Source organism: Lathamus discolor, chromosome 1, assembly GCF_037157495.1.
Source record: "Lathamus discolor isolate bLatDis1 chromosome 1, bLatDis1.hap1, whole genome shotgun sequence".
In the NCBI taxonomy this organism is placed as follows: domain Eukaryota; kingdom Metazoa; phylum Chordata; class Aves; order Psittaciformes; family Psittacidae; genus Lathamus; species Lathamus discolor.
Window position 1 is genome coordinate 100,713,381 of NC_088884.1, and position 21,777 is coordinate 100,735,157.

General features: G+C 40.1%; 1 protein-coding gene across 3 annotated transcripts in view; it reads right to left on the minus strand.

Annotated features, from left to right (window-relative positions):
- The window catches only part of ZNF827 (zinc finger protein 827), a 108,516-nt gene that overhangs the window by 78,224 nt on the left and 8,515 nt on the right, over window positions 1-21,777 (minus strand). For 2 of the 3 annotated variants that reach the window (XM_065688159.1, XM_065688161.1), the window contains exon 3: window positions 3,133-4,143. In XM_065688159.1, the coding sequence (XP_065544231.1) occupies window positions 3,133-4,143 (1,011 nt within the window). Of the gene's footprint in view, window positions 1-3,132; window positions 4,144-21,777 lie in introns of those variants that run through there. The other variant, XM_065688170.1, reaches the window with a different exon arrangement.

Here is a 21,777-nt window from a genome sequence, read left to right on the forward strand (position 1 = left end):
GCTATCCTACAGACCTCAGCACTAAGAAAGAAAATCATGGGCTTCAGCTCTTCTTCATCTATGTTGATGTCTATTTTATGTCACATGGTGTCAATCAGTTGGAAAGAAATTACTCCAGCGAGGAGAGAATCAGTCAGTGCTTCTCAAAGAAGCTTCAGGAACAAAATTGCAAGCATCACAGGCAAGAAGTTACACCAAACCAGCATTCAGTCAATAGAAGAAGGGTCTGCCACGCACACTTTCTAAAGAATTTTATCAGAACTTTAACAGAGATTGCAGGCTACCTCTGAAATTTCATCCCAAGCACACGAGCATTTCATAAATTGTCAATATTAACAGATTGATATTAAAGTCAGTCTTCTCTGGACCTCTTTACTATAGCCTATACAAGGAATGATCAGTCCACCTAACCTGACGTGCAGTTTCAGAGGTAACTATGCTCTGATAAGCCATGGCTCCAGCTTCTTGCCTGAAATAATTCTGAGCAAATGTTCTAAGCAACATGGTGGACAGAAGAGCAGCAGACATACTCCTGTAATTAACTTATTCCTCTTCAAATAGCCTCCACCTTTGCTGTTCTTTACTTGTCTACATATAATTAATCTGAGTATTGGTCTCATAACCAAAACTAGATGTTGCTGGTGGGTAAGTGAATCAGATTCATAACAACAAAGCAAACTCACCGGTGCCTTTAAAGTTTAAAGTGTGAGAGAGGACCCCCCCACACACACCTCTCAAGCTACACCTACTTGGAATAGGTGTCTCATTCTCGGAACAAGACAAAACCATAATGGCTCAAGAAGCAATCACACAGACACAAAAAGAGAAAACATTATAAAATGAAAAACTACTTTTTGCTTTTAGTATCATAAGGCTGTAGGGTGCAAAAGGAATCAGGAACATGTGACACTCACTTCCATGGAAAATACACACTCGCAGCTGCTCTACTCAACATGTACAGAAGTGAAGTCTCCAATCAAAGGTCACTGAACAGTGACCTCTTTTTTGCAAGCTGCACTTCTCCACAGCTGAAGGGACCAAGGACTCTAGCTTTCCATAATAAACATTCGGATACGCTAACCAACAGCTTGCTTTTTAGTTTCAGTCATTTAATTATTTAGAAAGGAAAAATTTAGCAGCATATCAGAAAATGGACTTAAAGAACTTTTGTCATGAACATCACACTATAAAGTTTGCTTGGATGCCAACTGGCATTGGCTCAGTGTGCATGAATTGAAAGAAAACACCCTTCCTCTTGGGGTACTAGTACCATACGTTATAAAAAATGAATAGTTATTCCTTGTTTACTAAGGACCTGAGGCAGTCAGCCCCCATTGTTATGTTTTAGCAGCACAGTATGCTTGGGTCTTCAGCAAAGAGAATATTTGCTAGGAATTTGCTGCATCAAAGCTAGTGTATAAAGCACCAGTACCACCAGCACACTTGCAATCTGGTACAGAGCACTCCCCTTGTATAAGCTGTACAGAGAAATCTCACAGTCTGTCGGTCGAACACAGAACCTGGATTTTACTACAACTATCTACTTTTTCACAGTAAAAAACTTACTATGTGACCAGCTTTTTCTCCCACAGGAAATAAACTAATAACTTCAGATAAATTTTAACCTTACTTCTTTCCTATACATTGCTGTTTTTCTTATATGAAGGCCAGTCTTCATGGGGAAAGTTACATTAAATTAATGCACACAGTCACACTGGTGTAGCCAGTGTGGATAGTTCTATTCCCACATGAAAGGACCTTTTTCTTCATTTAGGTTATGTTACTCCAAAAAGGACTTCATCTAAACTAATGAAAACCTCAGGCCAAAACCAAGCCAGGAATAGATTGCCCCTTCAACTGTCTTAGCAAAACACACCAACAAAGCATTTGTAGAATACATGTAACTCAGAGAAAAACACTGGTACCAGCTGCACCTCATCACATCCCTATCTCTCTTCTTCCAGGGGAGGATTAAGCATTTCTGTCTATCCAGTAGCTTCTACTCTGCAAGTTTTTACCAAGAGCTGCACAGGAACAGATCAGACCTTCTAACATCCCTAAAAAAAAACCGTTAAGTCAGAAAGATGGTATTGCAATGATGCAACGTCCATGTCAGGTTTCATGTCTATATGCTGGCTTGCTACACCTGTGCAGTCAAGCTAGTATTCCTGATAAAACTCTGTCTGATAAAGCTCTAATATACTGAACCACTTTGTGCATCATGTGAAGATAGGTGACACGCTTCTTTCCCCTGTGCAGCAGAATGCCACTCTAAGGAGAACACTGACAACACCTGAAGCTGAATGTTCCACCTGAAATACAAACCCATGCTGTGAACTTTTCATAGAAAGAGATGAAAGAAACCTTATCTTTCTTTATTTTGAAGGTGGATCATTGAAATTTCCCTGCATGGTTTGCCAGTTCTTGAAAGCTTTCGTTACCAAAACTGTTTCTTCTTATTCCCTGCAAGCCTTATTCCTTGATGGCCAGCAGCTGGAATTGGTGAAGGGAAGTCAGAAGTGTAAAAATGGTTCTTGTTGAAGAAACTAGAAAATGCAGTTTGCCTTTTTTTTTTTTTTTTTTTTTTTAAGGAAAAAAAAAGACAAAGGACTGTAAAATACAGAACTGCTGCAAAAAAATTTAATTAAAAGAGGCAACATAATAATATACTCTAGTAAATTAGGACAGGGTAGTAAGTGATTATACAAAAGTCTATTTGTGACAAAGACAGCAGGAGGGAGAATTCTCCCTTGTCCAGTATTTCAAAAGCACTAGTTTTGTACATGCCTACTGTTACCATGAACTCCCTTACACGGATTATTTGATCTTCTCCATTAAATATTTTTGTGGACTTACTCTGAGCTTGGTAAGAGAGGAAAACACCATTGTATAGAATAAAAAAAAAAAAAAAGTACTGAGCTATACACTTATATCTTTCAGATATGGAAACATTTCTGACAGTTTGGTCTTCAAGTGGCATTTTAAAAAGCTTTTCTATTGTTTACCTAAAGTACTTATTTCTTATTCTCATAATACATGAAATCAAACAAAATGCAGGCCCACTGGAGATATTTATACAAGCCTATAGGAAAACAGATACATTCTGTGTAGGGGTTCAAACTATATTCATACCTGTAGTAGTGGGTTTGGATGCTCTTCCCTTAGGGACTGGCAGTAACAATAATTCCAAAGACTGTGGTGGAGTTGCTTTCTCTTGCTTCATCTCTGAAAGCTGCAGGGGATCCTCAGCAACCAGCGATTTCTTCTTCTCAGCCAACAGGGTGCCTGCAGCCCTTGCAGCAACCTCCTTGAGAAGGGCAGCTGAAGAGGTCATGGAAGCCAGAGAAAGGAAAGAACTTGCTGGAGGCGGGTGCTCCTGCCCGGGAGTCATGCTTCTTTCACTCACTTTCTTAGACAAAGCTGCTAACGTGGAGCTGGCTGACTGAGAACTAAAAGGTGAGGAAAAGGATTCAAATCTTATAGTGTCATCAGTCCTTGAAAGAGATTTGTCCTGCAGAACAGCATTGGCTGCAGCTTTCAGTTTCAGGATAGCTGAATCAGGGGACAAACCACAGGTGGTGGCTGAATTTGGCAACCACTTACCTTGATTCCATATAAAGTGACTACTTGCATTGTATTGGTCACTTTGTTCCTGTTTCTCAGCAAGCTTTCTGGCAAGAACACTTAGCTGCTGGGCATGATGAGCAGGTGGAGAGAAGGAAAGGTTAGAGCCAAGATTTACAGGGGACTCAACCCTGCCATTGACAGTAACAGCAGCATCCAGCTTGAGGGAGCCAGCCTCCAGCAGCCGCCTCAGGTTACTACTCAGTGGCTTATTTGGACCAGGAGGTTCTTCTTCACAGAGAGATGACACATCAGGAGAAAGGTGCTCTTTGCTCTGTAGTGTGTCTCTTAGTGCCTCATTTTCAATGGATCCCAGCTCCGCTGTGTTGCTGCTAGGAGTTGCACTTCCCAAAGAAGTATCTGGGGAAGTGGACTGCTCTTGGATACTGTCCTCAAGAGACAACTTAAAGTTCTCCTGGACTTCTCCATATGATGCCTCTGAAGGAGTTTCTGAAGAATTTCCAAACCAGCGTTCTTCTTCACTGAGTTCACCTTCCACTTCTTCCTGTCTGGTACCATCTGTATGGAACCAAGAACAACAGTATTATTACCAAATATGTGTAAAATAACTTCTTAGCATGAAGTATGCTTGGTCTCTACATGACCCTCCAGAGCAGACAGTTAACATCCCCCTGAGGTGCATGGATTTGGCATCAGCCTGGACTGAGTGACCAGGAAAATATTTTTTATTAAGTCTTTCTTTGAAGACAAGATTGTGACAAGCCTGTCACCTTTCAATCAGTCTAACTAAACCAGCTAAAACCGCAACAATACAAATATGCACCATACATATTCAGGTATTGAAACTATTTAATTATTGGTGTAGTTTGTATATCCTGCTATTATGAACTCTGTGGTATAAAGTAAGGATTGAATGGGCCCAGAAATTAGTGGATACTCATGTCTTTGTACAGCTACGATGGGTGTGCCTTCAAAAGCCAATCGGGTAAACCCAGGACACTGCTCAAAGTAGTTTCTTCCAATTACTTTAAATCTCAGCCCAATCCTGCAGTGACCCCTATCTAAAATAGAATAAAATTTGTACCGTCGATACACAATTCATTCCTGAATAGCTGAAATGACTAATACGTGAATGTAGGCTAAAGCTCTCATCTCTGCAGCACTATGAGAAGGAATATCAGACATACAGAACTAGTATTTGTGTTTTTTTCTTCTTAATAGACACCTCTTGCTTATTATTTGCTTGTCACTCTCCATTAATGTTGAAGTTTTAAAGACCATACTAAACTGAACTTAGTTTAGCGGAGAAGGTGGGGTGGGGGGGGTGGGGGGGTGGGGGGGAAGGGGAGAGAGAAAAGGGAAAAAAAAAGTAATAAAAATAAGCATAGGTCTCAGTTACATTTCCTCCTCTTCGGTAACTGCAACACATCTAGTCTCTCCTGAGACCTAACTGATAGTGTTTAAAGCACTGTGACCCTGGTTTGCTCTTCTTTCTGATAGGTATTCAAAGTCATACAGACATGACCAAGACTTTTTTTGCAGCTCTTACTGGCCAGTCAGAATGTATTAAGAACAACAGCAATACCAGAATGGAATTCATGTTATCTTCTTTTGCCAGTGTCCCAAGCTACAAAAGAATCTTTGCAATCATAGTCCAGCAAAACAAAAGGATTTAATATAACCCTCCACTGACATCCTGGAAAATAAGCCTGCATGATATGTACTGCACCTACAATCGTGTATTATTCCCAGATTCCCTATTTAACTCCAGCAAACTGCAAAAGTTGGAGAGAAGTTGATGCATAAAACCTTATATTTATATTATTGTTTTGATCCAATGAATTTATGGAGGAAAAACCCAGCTAAATATATCATGAGCTTAGAGATACCAACATACACTCTGAAAGCAAAGATTTTTTTTTTTTAATATTATACAGAATAAGAGCAACAGTCTCTCACAGTAAGTTCTTTTTACTCAAAACGCTTTAGAAAAATATCACCTGCTTTAAGAGCCCACAATAAAACCACCTAGTTACCTTAGGTTAGTAATTCAAGCAGAAGAGGGCTAGCATCTTCCTGTTCAAAACAAACAAAGCACTTACCTAAAATTATTCTGACATTAAACAAGTTAACATCACAGACACAGCAAGATTAATAATAATATGCACATAAAGGCCAATAAAATGCACATTCAAATCAAGAAGATAGATGCTAATCAGTTGAACCTACACTTATGCAGGTTAAAGGAGAACTGAACGCATTCTTTTTTCACCCTGAGCACATTAAAAACTAACTTGAGGCATGTCTGTACAGTTGGGCGCACTCAGATGAGAGATTCGTCTAGTCATCCCAGATGCAAGCAAGCTCTGGACTGGAAGCCAAAATAAGCAACTTACTGGCACTTTCCAAGTACACCGATACACCAAGAGCAGGGCACATCCTCTGGGACACAGCCTAGAGTTGACACCACTACACAGCTTCTGAACCAGAGCTAGCCTCATCCTACCACTCACATCTGTATGTGTGCTTACAACTGACTGTTAAAACAACTGCTCTTCCCCTCTTCAAATCCTACTCTGTGTCTCTGCTCCCCATTCATAAATAAGGAGGAATAATTGTGTTTCCCTTCACTCAGAAAGCCATCCAAATTTTAGTTTGAGAGACATTTAAGCGTAAATAGTCACAAGAGAAACTGAGCTTCTCTTTAGAGAAACCTCTAGCTTACTAAATGCCCAACCTTTTCTGTTCCTTGCCATGTACCTCGATTTATTAACATTGATATAATAAATTTTAAATGTTATACAGAGTATGAGCAATAGTCCCTCACAGTAAGTCCCTTTTACTCAAAACCCTTTACAAAAAAATTTCCCAATTTCTCCTAGTTGTAACCAGCCTTTAAATACCAGTTAAATAACGCTGTTCTACAAATCTCTCCATCTTGTTCATCCTATTTGCAACAGAAATGAATTCTTCATTCTCACCTGCACCAGTTTTTGCTTTAACCATAGAAGTAATGTCCCACATATATTTTCACTCTCCCTCCTTTCTAAAGCTGACATCTGAGAGAACACCTACAGTAGCTAAGGAACAGGACACCGGTATTTGAAGTTGATGGTAAGGATGGGGAAAAGGAATTACACCTGCTATGGCCCAGGTGTACAGGTGTACAACCACACTATGCCTGTGACCAAAAAAATAAGGTAGCAATAGCAGGAAAGACAGGAACAGGACAGGGATTGCCTTGCTTTTTGCAGACATGCATATTCTCCATTGGTCTTGCCTATACGAAGACTAGCCACCAATATCTTATTGACAGGGAGCAGCAGGAATGCAGTACTCTTCATTTAAAGGTTTGCTACCAAGGCCAAAATTTCCCTCCTCTTTGGGTGACTCAGTGAGAGCTCCCTCCCATGTTGCTAATCTACCTGTAACCACCCAATTGCTCTCAAATCTCCAAGTGGTCTCCTTAACAAAGGGCAAATTTCCTTTGCAGCATCTCTATCCCAAAAGTCAGATGGATTTTTTTTTTCTTCCTACCAGTGCATTTTCTTTCTGTACCCAGAAACCAGACCTCTAACTGCTGACACAGTTCTAATTTCCCTCTTCTCAATAATTCCCTCAGTTACTGCAGTATCAAGCCCACTGTATTTTCAGGATGTAAGGTTAATGCTGAAAAAGCCACCATCATGAGCTCAGTCAAGCCTTCTTTTAGACAGCAGTGAATTGGTTTAGAAGCATAACAGTGAAGCCTGGCAATTTAATTTCCAAGCGAAGTTGCCATTTGAGGCCTTCAGGGCAGGATTCTAATTCACATTGACTTGTGAGCCTGTGAGTTTGAATAAGCTTGAGAACTCCAGGAGAAATCAGCCCAACCCACCAACTTTCCTGTGATTTCAAATTGATTAAAAAACTTCCCTCAGAACTCAAAGGGTTTATGGGACACACAGACCAGGTTTATCCCAAACAGGAGCCAACATTCTTGTGTCTGTTAAGAAACATCAGCTGTATTTCACATCTCTGTCAGAAGATCTGTATGATATGTTTTCTCTTCTCTTGCAATATAGCTAATGAGCTCCAGTCAGAACTCCTTGAATGCTAGAATGGGATACCACATTTGAATTTCTCCTCTCTACCATAAAGATACCATAGCTTGTTATTACAGAATTACTTATGAATGTTAAGCTACTGGCATATCATTTCTACTGCAGCCTGAAATGCTAAACATGGGTAACAAACAACATGGAAGTTGCAAAGCAGGAAAATGCAACTTCAGAGTTAGAGGCAAATTCTGACTAACTTCATCTGTAACACAACATGGTTGGGAATCTCACCAATTTCTGCCACTAGTAAGATTGCCTCTTCTCAACCTGTCAGTGCCTCTCCTGCCTGATTCCCACAGCAGTTCTGGAAGGAGAACCACTTCCCCAGCTATTTGCCACTGGCAGAGGCTGGTGGAAGTTACAGGTGTCCTGCATGCTTTGGGACTACCCCATCACACAGCACCCAGGAGTCTCACACAGGTACTTCCCACTCCTGTTAGCAATGACAAAAGGCACCAAAGTGCTCTTGGGTGACTGCTACCACTGATGTCCAATATCAAGCCCAGTATTAAAAAATCTCTGGCAAAGGCACAAACGTGCAGAAGCACTGCCTAAAGAAGTGCCAGATTCCCTCGCTCACCCACTCGTCTGTTTGTTTTCAAATACAGAGAAGTTCTGTTTCCTCTTCAAGAGATCAGTTTGACAGACAAATCTTATTGATCCTGAAGTATATTATTTCGCTCTGTAAGCCTGTGCCCTTTTACTTCAAGTGGTGATTAGAATTTGACCCTAGTATCCATAGAAATGTAAATATTAACTTGCCCTAATTACTTATATCTGGAAACTGAAAAAGGCAAACATGTTTGTTGATTTATATACGGAGCCGCGCAATTCAAATGCTGGAAACTTTACCCTAAGTAATGCACACATGCTGTTCCTGAAAGTGGCAAGTGTGAGATGATCCACAGTTCCACTTTGTATGACGAGGTGTGGAGACATCCACAGTCTGTGGATGTCTGGAAACAATCTGTGCAGTACACAGAGAGAGTCTCCAAGTTGTGTCACTGAGCAACAGACAATGAAAGCACGACTGAAAGAACACCATTTGGACCACCAGAGAGAAGTGAGAAGAGGCTACAGCTAAGAAACCCACCCCAAAGAGGCTGAATTTTCATGGTAAGGGGGACAAAATTTCACTTTGATCATCCAGAGCAATAATTAAAGAACTTCAATACAGAATTAACATTGCAAATCTTTATGCTACAGTGATACAAAACATATGGAAATTGTAATTATGGGATTACAGAATTAAAATTAAAGCAAATATAAAAGTAGGTAGAAGTCAAATAATTTCGTAGAAATGCACACAGGAAAATTGCTGATGAGATAAATAAGGTAAGGTTGCCTAACTTCAGCAGCTACATTTCAAGAAAAATCTGGGAATCTATAGGATGAGGATTTAAAGGGACAGCAGAGCCAAACTTCATTTTTATTATATTGCTACCAAATATGTTGATTTATATAAGGATTTCAGATATGATCATTCAAGTTTGTGTCAATCTAAATAAAGTACCATTGCATTTTCTGGCTATTTGGCATCCAGGTCATCTTTCTAATTTGTTGCCCTAACAGCTGTAACGCCAACAATAAACCATTCTCTGTATTATCTTATACTAAACACTATACCTAGGCCTACAGAAAGAGCTAGAATCAAGAGATAAGTTTACACTATGGAACTGAGGAGAGCTGCAAAGATATCTGAAGAATTTAAAAGGATGCATTAAACTTAAATGATGCAGTATCTATCCATAAAAAGTTCTGAGGAAACACAGACTGACTCAGATGAGCAATCAGTTTAAGGACAAGGCAGATGCATCAAAAATAAGGCAGAGACAACACCTGAGCAACCTAGAACTTAGCCTCAGACTTTTATCAAGAATGGCAAGCAAAGGGGAGTGAAGAGAGAGAAACAGCAGCTGACAACCAGGAAGGCATGGACAACTGTAAAGGCATTTAACTAGTCACGGACAAGGAAGAGGTGAGACATAGTAAATTGGTGTGCATATGTTTGGCCTCCAGGATGGCTTCCCATGTCCTACTCCCTCCCATCTGCTTTTTTAGAACCCTCAAATGAGAATTAGGGATCAGGCCATAGGCAAAAATTCACTCTTCTGGCAGTCCGTTTCAGAACACCCTCTTTTTAGAGGTGCTGTAACACATGCTCCACCAGCATCATATCCAAATAAGAGCAGTTTCCCATCACATGATGGCTGCATGTTCAAGAAGGGAACACAGGCCATAATGTCTGTATCTTAGCTCTCTGACAGTCAGCCAACTTATGCCCTTTAGAACGGTAATACAGAAGGATGCTCACTTCCTTCAGCCAAACCCAGTGAGTACCCTGGCATGGAAACCTTGAGACTGACCAGAGACCGGTTGCTAGCCACCCTGGGCAGAGCAGTTTTAGTGGAAGCAGGAAAACAGAAGCCATACTGGAGGAGCTCCAGGATAAAATCGAGGAGAGGAACTTGAAGTCCTAGCTGCAACTGGCAACATTCAGTGAGAACTATCAGCCACAAAAGTGTCACATCAAAATCTAGTGCAGATCAGATAATACTGAAGAGAAAAGAAGAAAGGAGCTACAGACTCAATACAGTAGATACCTTAGGTGAACTATGTACACTGTGTAAGCGCATCATTTTAGCAATGGTAAAAAATAATTACAATTAAAATAAAAATAATTACTTGCTAATATCATATGACTTTCTGACTCATTTTGTCTCTGGGTGCCAGCTTCACATAATGCCTTGTTGATTTCACAACCAGGTATTACAGAAAGCAGCATGCACAGGCCTAAAAACAGCAGTCATGTCTGGGAAGTCTATTCTGCAGTATCCTATATAAACTGCTCAGTCTAGCTACCTAGAAGCTAACCCTTTTGTATGCAGGCTGTCTTTAAGCATTTAAAATAAAAAAAGAGTGATTGTCATTATTTGGGCTGAACAGCTTCTGTTGGCTCCCACACCCACCAAAACACATGGATGTGTGTGCTGCAGGACTACCTCAAAGAACTAGGTGCATTGTGCACTGACACCCCACAGGCTCCACCTCTAAAAAGCATTTACAGCCACATCTGATTAGACTGTATATTTCCAAAAGAATGCCTGCAAGAAAATAACGATTTTAATAAAGACACATAAACCTGCCTTAACTCCTTTTATTATACCAAGAGCAGAAAATAAAAGTCACAATTACATAAATAGCCATGTGCTAGAGTGACCTCAGTCACCTGTTTTCCCTTCATTTCTGTGACCTATAATAGGTAAGCAGCACAGGATGTCACTGTCTTCTTTGAATGGAATTTCTGGCTCATTCTCTTATCAACGGGATGATTATTCAACTCTTGACCTCATCACAAAATGGTTTAGCATTGTTGCCGGTGCTTGAACCAAATTTCTCTACTGCAGGCTGACCTAGAGAGACCAGCACAGCTGCAAGAAGGAACTGCCAAAAAGCCATAGCTCTTCTGTTCTGTCCTTTTCCACTGTATTTAAGATGTGTAAAAATACTCACACAATTAGAAAGGAAAAGAAGCCCTAGGTAGGACTCTCCATTTTATCTCCACATCTTCTAAAATAATGATTTTCCTAACTGGAGGGAAGGAGGAGAGGGGAAGAGAAAAGCACAGCTTTTAAAGACAAGGCATATACCCTCTACTTTTATCCCTAACAAAGCGACTTTGAAAAAACTGACTTACAAGAAAATCACAGAATATTCACCCAGCAATTTCTCCAGTACTGCTTTCTTTTAAAAAGGGCTCCAAGATGAACAAGATTAGAGAAAGTTAATTACCTTGCAGTAGTAAATGGAACTCTTCAAGATGCTTTGCCCATATGCACCAGCAACTGTGAATGTGCCTAAAAACCACGCATTCAGGTTTGCCAACTGCCAGACAACCACAGAAAGTTAAAAATGCATGTACAACACCTCAGCTTTCTCTCAAAGGCAGAATCCAGGTGCGATGGACTCTTCCAAGGAAGAAGGGAAGCAGCGTGAATTACTGAACAAGCTTCCCAGAGGCAACATAAAACTGCCTTTACTTCCTGTCCCTCAAAGGAGAATTTTATGGTAGATGGGAAACAGGGCCAGTGGTCTTTTATTTTCAGCAACAAGCCCCAGGGTAAGTGTGTCAAGTGGGTTTCATTACCTGCCAAAAAGATCCTTCTTTTACTAGCTAAGTATCTATGGAAGAGGACAGAAATCATGGTTTCTCCTGAGGTGAGCTGTCACTATTTAATGAAGGTTCTCACAGCTCTTGACAAACCACAAGACAGGACCTCATAGTGACAACAAGTCTGATCTCCCCCAAAACAAGCCTTAAAAAATATGACTCCTAATATGATGGATGTTTGACATCTTGCCTTCAAGAGAGATGAACTATTCTGCTGTTCTCAGCAAGGGGTTCTAGTTTAGTAGCTGTAGGATCAGTCTTTGGGGAGTGTTGCTTCCACTGGGACTCGGTGATTTTAAGCACCAAATGAACAGGCACTGCCTTAGAGTGCAGTCAGAAAACACTGTTAAGGTGACAAAAAGTACAAAACCAACAGAAATAGTGGTATTGCACACACACACACACACAGAGCCCTTACACTGCTCTGTTGTTTGACTACTTGGTGAGCCAATTTAAACTCACTGATCTGGCAGAAAACTACTCTGTGAAGAAATCATAGAATCATAGAATAGTTAGGGTTGGAAAGGACCTCAAGATCATCTAGTTCCAACCCGCCTGCCATGGACAGGGACACCAAAAATCAGAACAAAACTGATGCAAAGGAGGCAGGAATGGGGAAGCAGGAGAAAGAGTCAACAATCTGAGCCACCTATCTCCTGAGGCCTTTGGGGGTGCAAAGTAAATAACATCTTGTCAGTGGAAAACACCAGAGAATTCTCCCTCCCAGCAATGTTTTATACCTCTCAGGGAAGAGCAGCAGGTAAATGCAGTCAGGATGGCCATAGCAGTCAGTATCATGTAGGCTGCTTCAGAAGCCTTATCTGGGACATCTGCAGCTGGGTTGGCCACCATAGACTCTTCTGATACTAATTTTAAAAGCTTCTTCTCTAAAATTGGTTGGCAGCACCTTCCTGGGAGAAGAAGTCCTGAAGACCCACCCAGAAATAATATCTTAATAGTGAGGCCCAGTAATCAGCAACCAAGAAAAGCAGGTGGGCAGAGCAGTATGTCTTACAATGTAATATATATGTGTAACAATGTAACATATATAATACATATATATAGTATATGAGTATAATAATATATACATATATATAATATTTGTCTCACTACAGTTTAGAATTACTTTGTTCTAGCTGGATTCTGCCACTATTTGAGGCTCAGCGATTTGAAGTACTTGAGGTGTGTGCATGAAACAGAGCACAATACATATAGCCTTAGAGGAGGGGAGTATTTCTGAAGACCATTTCTCAAGCAGTATGCCACAAAAGAGCCTCTTACACAAAAAGCTTTCATCAGCTGACTTGACCAATACCTAGAACTCCTGGAGAGAAGGTAGACAAAGACAGTTGATTTTTATGATTGAGGTTTTCAGAAGACACAAATATTACTGTAGACAGCTTATGCTGCAAAGGCTAGCTAGTATCCCCAAGACAGATTCATAAAGCACATAAAGTGTCAGTATAACAATTGAAAAACATGTTCCTTACAAAACATATTTTATGGTACCAATGTTGTTCTTGTAACACTTTTATGGAGACTGAGCAGAATACCACAGCCAGCCTTATTGAAAGTTTCTTCCACAGATCCTCATGAACATCCTACAACAGCCTACACTTGAATTTGGGTACACCTTTCATAAAGCACAAGATAGTGATCAGAATGATTTATAAACTAAAGGAATATGGCCAACTGAAAACCTGAAGTTTGTACATTAACATATCAAAGGAATACACCTCTTTTGCCTGATGAAAACAGAGAATATGATAAACCACTTGCTGTAAAAACAAACACACTTTTATGCTGCAACTTCTGAGCCAGATTCAAGTCCCTTATCAAGAATTTCAGGCTTCCTTGGGTCTTTTAAAACCAGCTATGATAACAGATTAAGACTCTGATAGAGCATTATAAATTTGAGGACAAACTAAATATGCAGGAGATTAACTGTTATTCCCACAGCTCTATTTCAAATGGGAATCAGCTTTAACAAACTTCAATGGTTCAAGTGGTCTATGTGCAAGCCTGCCCAGGGACACTCCTTGCAACTGGAGTGGTAGTGTATCATTTACATCAGTGCACATTTCCCATTATGGGCTTACATACATGTTAAGTTCAGTACAGCGATCAGAAATCCTACCTTTTTTTAGTGATAAGGAAATTTAAGAATGCCTTAAAATCATTCCTAGTTAGCTGAAACGCACTTTGCTTGTTTATTTGTTTTGTTCTAGATTGATGTCTACAGCAATAGGCTGTAGCAGTGAGAAACTATCAAATACCAAAAGGTAACAGGGATGCTGGCACCTCCAAAATAAGAAGAGTTAAACATTATTCTCCAGACTCCTATTATCCTTAGTATACAGAGTCAAAACCTGTCAACCTACTTCATAAAGGAAGGAAAATACTTCAAGATTTGCCATCATGGCTCTTCGTTAGAAATGAAACCCCAAACAATTCTAGCAAAACATTTAGAAAAGCTGGCTAAACCAGAAGATCTCCATATGAGGGAGCTTAGTTTCCAATTCACATAAAAATATTCTGGGAGATAATCTCATGAATGCCAAATGGTCAATATAGGAATCTATAATATTTTTAAGCCATCCTTGAATGACAGTTAACTTCATAAGTGGGAAGAGATTTTATTCCTTTGGCAGGTCATTAATGAAGTCTTCTTTGAAACACTGCTTACGGAACAGAGAACTAGTATCGCTGTTAGGAAATTCTAAGCAGAAACACAAAACTGCCTTATCTTGAACATAGTCTGTCTGCAAACCAGAGGCTCAGCTACTCATTTCCAAGTGGCTACTTGCTTTGTAGTAGCTAGTTTCTAGGTCATAGTCTTCTATTGTATATTTGAGGTAAAAGACCTCAAAATACAGAATTATTATTATTTTTTTTTTCTGATGAGATCCCAAGCTGCAATTATCCCTGAAAGAAAAAGATACAGAAGGGAGGAAAACTCTAGTCAGACTAGACTATCACTACAAGTTCCAGCAATGAAGTAACTCAGCACTCATATCATCATACATTTCTGCTTAGGTATTATGCAAGACAAGATCCATTCACTTCGACAATTCTGCTTGAGAAAATAGGTAGATCATACTATGATATTAAGGTATCTAAAAGAAAAAAAAAAAGAAAGGCAGAATAACAACCTTAGTTCCTTATACCTTTCATCCCTTAAAAAGCAATGGATTTCAAGAAAGGAGGTGGGCACACGTGCATGATCATGAAACTAGACAAAAACCTCTGCCTTGAACAGCTCAGGTACAACCAGCAGAATTTCTTTCTGCATACCCTGAAATGTGTTTTGGCGCTGCGATAATCAGTCTCCAAGACAAAGACTAAGCATAAGATATGGTTTAGAGAATCTATCTGCTGACTGTGTGGCTCAAAGCATTTTAAAGTGACTCTGCTCTTTTTGGCTGTCAGTGGCATTCACAAGGCTTTGGCAAACACCAGAAGAAAACTGGGAGAAGCACCCTTAATGGTATAACTTTTACATAGCGAGAACAATCCAAGAAAAGAAGCTTCCACAACAAAACTGAAGTAAGATATTAAGCACAAAAAGTAAAGTTTCTTATAGCACATTTTGTCTGATCTAGGTGCCAAAAAAAAGGCAGAAAAGCTTTGCTTTCTATTCATTTAACTTGGTAACAAAATTGGTGGTCCACACTATTTTGCATACCAGTGCTCTCTGGTTTTGAGCTACATCTGTAAACTGCTTGCTCTTACTCGGTGCCTTCATCAGCTAACAATTCATCTTAATTAAGGCCTGTACCTGACCTGCCACCTCCCCAGAACTGGCTGCAGTGACAGCTGTCTCAGCTCTTTACTGCGACAAAATGCATCTTCATTGCCTGAAATGCACTGCAAGCCTCAGCACAGTCACAACCCCCACAGTAAAAAGTAGGCACAAGAATCCTCATGGTTTTCATGATTTACAGCAGCTAAGAATAAAGTGATCTGTTTATGCTATAGATTACCATAACACTGATTCACCCTCAATGCATGCAACTCGCTTTAGTATGGTTAGTCATTTAAAACTGACAGGGTCATCACAGCAACATGATTTTAGTCACCCTTACAGTTGGAAAGGAAGCAGATGAGAAGTTGCAAGTGTCAATTCAGCTGGCAAAAGGGGCTGACTAAAGTGAAAAAAGTGTTCAAACATGCCACTTTGTTGCATACAAACAATTTGCAATGAAAATAAATAACCCAGGACACTCCCTTATCACAATTGCAATTTAGCATCATGGCCTGTGAACAGCCATAAGTTTAGAAAAAGTTCTCACATTGCCTGGAAGACTAAAACTGGTCTAAAAACTCCAGGAAAAAGCCATAAATCACCTATGTTCTGAGCTGTGCTGTGCAGGGCAATCCCAAACTTTCCTAGGGGACAAACCATTGACCAGAAGGCTAATCAAGGCACCAAAACCACACTGGCTGATTACCTGCTCTTTCACCCATTCATTTCAAGGAGTCACCCTCATGTGTTGTACACACCATATAGGATTGTGCTCTTAAGCGACCCAGAGTAAATTTACCATAGCTACCACCACGTATCAGAAAAAATTGTCTGCTAAGACTGGTAAATCAGTCAATTACCTGCTTTCCTGATTTTTATTCGTGTAAATGTTTTCATCCTTACACTACCAGTACCAGTACCTATGAGATGATGATTTGTACATTACCAAAACCAACTATGTAAATTGCTAGAAAATCCTTAATTACTAAAAGCATGATTACAACAGGCTTATTTACAAAAGATTTCAAAACACCAAAGAGATTGCTACAGAAAATAAAGCTCCCTTTCTGTCATTGCTTGAGGCCACTGTCTACATGTTTACTGTTGCTCTGTGCATGACCCTCAGCCCACCTGAATACCATAGCAAGAGAACCTGCTGTCGCTCCATCAACAGCGCCTGCACAGCTGCACATATGTAAAGGGAACGAAGTTCCCAATCTCTCCTCAGCTCCTCCTATGAAGTCCCACCTTTCTCCCCAAGACACACACTCCCCCAGCCCCTGTAAAATAGAAATAAATCATTAACATACAGGGGAAAGTAAAGACAAGCAAATACCACTGAAGCACTGCAGTTACTGACTTCATCTTCAAAGCAGAGATGCTTTAGTGCCGCTGGTGGGAATCCAAAGAACAGTGCAAACCTTGCAGGTACTGGAAGAGTATGGAAAAACCCAGAAGGCCTTTGACCTTGCTAGTGAGATGGTTTGGACTCGTAATTATCTCAGATAAAATTTTGTTTTTCATAGTTCCTCTCTCACTGGTAATAGCAAGAGATTTCCAGAAAAAAAAAGGAAAAGAATCATAAAATGGTTCTGGTTGAAATGGACCTTCAAGCTCATCTAGTTCCAAACCCCTGTCACAGGCAGGGACACCTTCCACTAGACCAGGTTGCTCAAAGCCCCAAAGCTAAACACAGTACTCTAAGTGAAAATGCATGATTATTACACACAAGCTGAAACCAAAAGGCTGATGATCCTTCTTCCTCTACACACAGAAGTTATTAAATACAAAGGACTGTACAATAGATCTGTTTTCCTCTATCTCTTCAAAGGCATTGTCAATTTTTGCAATTAAGAAGTGAAGAACTCCCACCAGGGTTTGTACAGAGACAAGCTAATGTAAGCCCAGCATAGCTTTAATAATTGAAGGAAGCTCTTCAGAAGGTTTCAGCAACACTTTAAAAACGTACAGAACCTATCTAGTCATTTATATAAGCATATTTTCTATCTTCTTCCCTACTTACCTTGGCTCCTCCAAAAGACAACTGCTCTACAGATGTACAACCTCAACTATTGTTACCTTGGTTGCCCTGAGAAACTGCAAAGTGCATCTTTCCTACAGGACATCTAATTAGATACAGGCTCTCTTTCAGGCTGAAACTATCCTTTTATTGGGTCACATGTGCCTAGGACACTAGGCTGACTCCATGGCTTGTACTCCTATGCACTATAAAACCAATGAAGGTGAAGGAAACAGTATTTCTCTCTCATGCACTAGGCAATCCTTGAGAGCACTGTCAGATGTCTAACCACTACCACAGAAAACAAGTTAAGGAGACACTCAAGTGAAAGAGTAATCAGAAGTCCTACAGAAGAACATGGTATTTTTGATCTGCTTTCTTCATGACTACTGGCTCTAATTTCCTAAACCAGGCCAAAAATGTCAGGGATAAAACAAATGGCAACCTTCACTTTTCCTTTTCTCTCCAATGGATTAAAGGCATGCTATGTCTCTCTTGAACCAGCTCCAAATAACTTCTCATTCTATTAACTTCTGAAACTGCCAGTAGTCTTCAGGGAGTGACACTGATAAAGCAGTGATATTACCAAAGTGAAAAATGGGTATTTCTCTACTTTCCTACCTTTCCTGACCAGTGTTCTCTGGCTCATCTAGAAAACTTACCATAAATACTGACTGGCAAAGGGAGAAAAGAGAAGATTTATCAGTGATAAAAGCAGTGATTATATCACAAGTGGTTTTGGAGAAAAAGGAAGAAAACTAGTCCCCTTCAGTGTAGTAGCACTACACAAGGATTAAAGCCAAAAAAACCCCCAAAAAGCTGTCTGTGAAGCTCTCCCAATAGGTGTGAAGAATCTCTGAAGATAACTTCCTGTTGGAAGTTATCTTCAGGAAAAAAGAAAAAACAGGAACTCAAAAAAGCTGGAGATTTCATGTCTGTAAACTCTCCTGCCAAGGCTCCAAACTTCCCCAAAAACATCATACAACCCCAGCAGTTCTGTCACTGCAGTCTTGGACCCAAAAACTGTTCCAAGGAACATGGTTGTAACTCAACAGCACCAGTAAAAAGGCAAGAGAAAAACTCTTGTTTGCCAAAGGGAGGTTTTCATCTCCTGAGCACAAAGTTAACCCAGCTAGCTTCTAAGGAAGAAAGGAAGAACACAGCTTCTCTCTCCATCTCTCTGCGTCTTTATTGCTGCAGGAGGCTGGCTGCTCTTCGTATTAAAAAAATCTGGAGTTTGAAAACTGTCGAAGAAATGGTTGCATTTGCCTGCCTTGATGATATGATGTACTGTCGTACATTCTGACCTATGCTTACTTTGACTTTTTTGGTCAGCTCATTATTTCCTTCTCTGGGCATGAATAAGACAGCTCAACTTCCCAACAGCCCCAGTGGCATTCTGGCAAAAGCAATTCATTCCACTAGATTCAGAAGAACCACTACCACTATGAAGTCAATAATTCAGACATCTCTGTTTAGGTTACACGTGGGGCCAGGTTCTCTCCTGTGTGACATGTGAATATTTGGAAAAGGAGGAACAAAGCCTCTACAGCACTCCAATACCCACTTGTCTTTTCTAACCTAGCCTCAGCCAGGAGACTATCTTATCAACAACAGCTGGAAATGGCTGTTAACTAGCAATAAGTAGATCCAAGTGTGTTCCAGCTGTGGCTTCATCTCTGACCCTTTCTATCTCCGATTCACAATCTATTCTAAGTTGCAGTGATGTGAACGTGTGTGAAACTACAGTATTATTTCTCTCCTAGGAACATCCCCATGCAATGAGAAGCCCCACCTGGGAAGGCCAAGGCAACTTCCATTACATTTGTATCACCCTAGCAGTGCATGGGAGAGGAAGGCTGTGAAGCTGGCCCATGGCTGATAATAAACATGAAATCCTAGATTAAAAATAATGTTAAGTGTAACTCACTGAATTCATCTTAAATTTTTCTAAATATTGAAGTTGGAAAGGTAGGGACAGCAAATACTGCAAACTTTCTTTCCCTTTTATTAACATACAGAAAGAGAAAACCCCAGACTAACCACTCAAAACATTGACTCTTGAATATATGGAATTGCTGTTTTAGAACACATTTATGAAGGTTGTTCCTGTGATCATAAAGTAAAAGAAACAACAAAATCAGCTAGAAACTCCTATGTCACCTTAATATGTCAGCTGCTGCAACAAACAAAACATAGGAGCCCTCGAATCAAGCTGCTACAGTGCCTTTAATTATCCCTGTTGTGTCTACAACCTCTATTAAGGGGTCACAAGTGAAGGGAGGAGGAGCTCACAAACCATACATATGGCAATATTCATCCATAGCAGGTGACATCAGACCAGCATACCTGCTTTAACAAAGATCTCCTTTGGTTTTGGCTAATTTCTGTTTATTTTTGCTATATGCAGCTTCTCCTGCTCTATTTCTGGTAAACAATGTGCTCCCAATTTACCATTTTACTCTGCCCCATTACTCACCTGAGATGCTTCATGCACATTTGCTTTGCAACTGGTTTGGAAACAAAAGGTTTAGGTTTCAGATACTTAAATTATTCCTTCTTGTAAGTGTCACAGGAATTTAGTTCCCTATAATTTATTTTTTTCCTCTCTAAATCAGATTAAAATATAGCAAATTATATTCTCCGTGTTTCTAATTCCTCCCACAAGGATGATATTATGGTAACTTATCTAAAGGAAGCTTCAAGAAGTGTTTGTTTTGTCGTGCTGTGTTTGCTACCAAAGACAGCTGCTTTCTCGGTCCCTGAGAGGATTGCTTGGGGTTAACAAGCAAAGCCAAATAAGAGAGGATTAGGAAGCTACTCGTGGTGGTAGGTGAACACACAGAAGCAGACCCTTCCGTGTGGAATAGGCTACTCCTCACTCCTAGATACAGTGTTTAAGGCACTGCCTCAGCTTTCAACCTTAAAACAAGTCAGAGGTCATATAATTAATGTGGAAGCACTGAATAAAAAGTGGGCATTGCTCAAACCTTATCTTATTTTAAAGAGATTTAGGATTCTGTGCCAAGCTCTCGGTACAAGAAACTAACACTATAGCTACTTAGGGCACAGAAAGAGCATAAACAGCAGCAACCTGCTTCTGTGTTCTGCCTAAAAATCTATGTAAAATTCAGACGCAGAAGAATAGCTAAAAGCTATAAAGAGGAGGTTTCATGCTCATGTCCATTCCACTGTTGGCTTTTCTGCTGAACAAACAAACAAGTGTGTCAATGGCAGTGGGATCTGATTTTTTTTTTCAAAGTGCATTTCTTGGCCAAAAACTCTGTGGGCTTTACCAACACTTTTTATGCAGGCCAGTAAATGCCTTCAAAGACAACAACTCTGATTCTCATGAGGGTATGTCTATACTAAATATCGCAGTGCTATGAAGTGATATCTGAGCCAGCTTGAGTATACCCAGAAGTATTATAGCTGAATTAACCTGGGTAGACTGCTGTGATAACTGCCTCTCATACACAGGGTAGCTTATTTAGAGCTTTCTTTGTTATCTCAATGTGGCACAGCGCTGTGCAGGAAGACAATATAAACAATTATGGTGAAGTCTATTTAGACCTTATGGGCAATGTAAAAGTACCTCAAGGTGGGCAGAAGAGCCCCCTTCAGAGTTATATGCAGTGCAAAGAACTCCCTTTGGCAATACAGAATTGACAAAAGGATTATGTCAGCCCTTCCTTTCCAGAACTTAGAGCAGGGTGAGAGCCTGGGGGCAGCAAAAATTAGAGCAGCTCTCCGCTGTTAAGCATACACTGGTGCCTGAAAAAGGCTCTTCATGGCCTCAAAGCGCTAGAAATACAGAGGTAGGTAAGGGGAAGTTCTGCTCCAAACACACATAAAGAAATGGGTCCTCAGTCACTAGTTGCCATGTCTAGATTTGGCACAGCAGTCTGTAAGGGGAGAGACTCTGGCTATGCTTCAGGAAAGCAAACACAAACAGCTATAGCACCAGCTGCTATCTAAATCCACTTGCCTGACACCTTCTTTGTTCCCTACCTACTTTTCAGTGTATAATCACCTATCTGTGGAAAATCTCTTATTTTAATTTTTAAGACTTTTTTTTTTTTTTTGAGATGAGTAATTATTTGCACTACTACACAAGTCAAAGTAAAGTCTCAAAGTACCTTGCAAAGAATTTGTG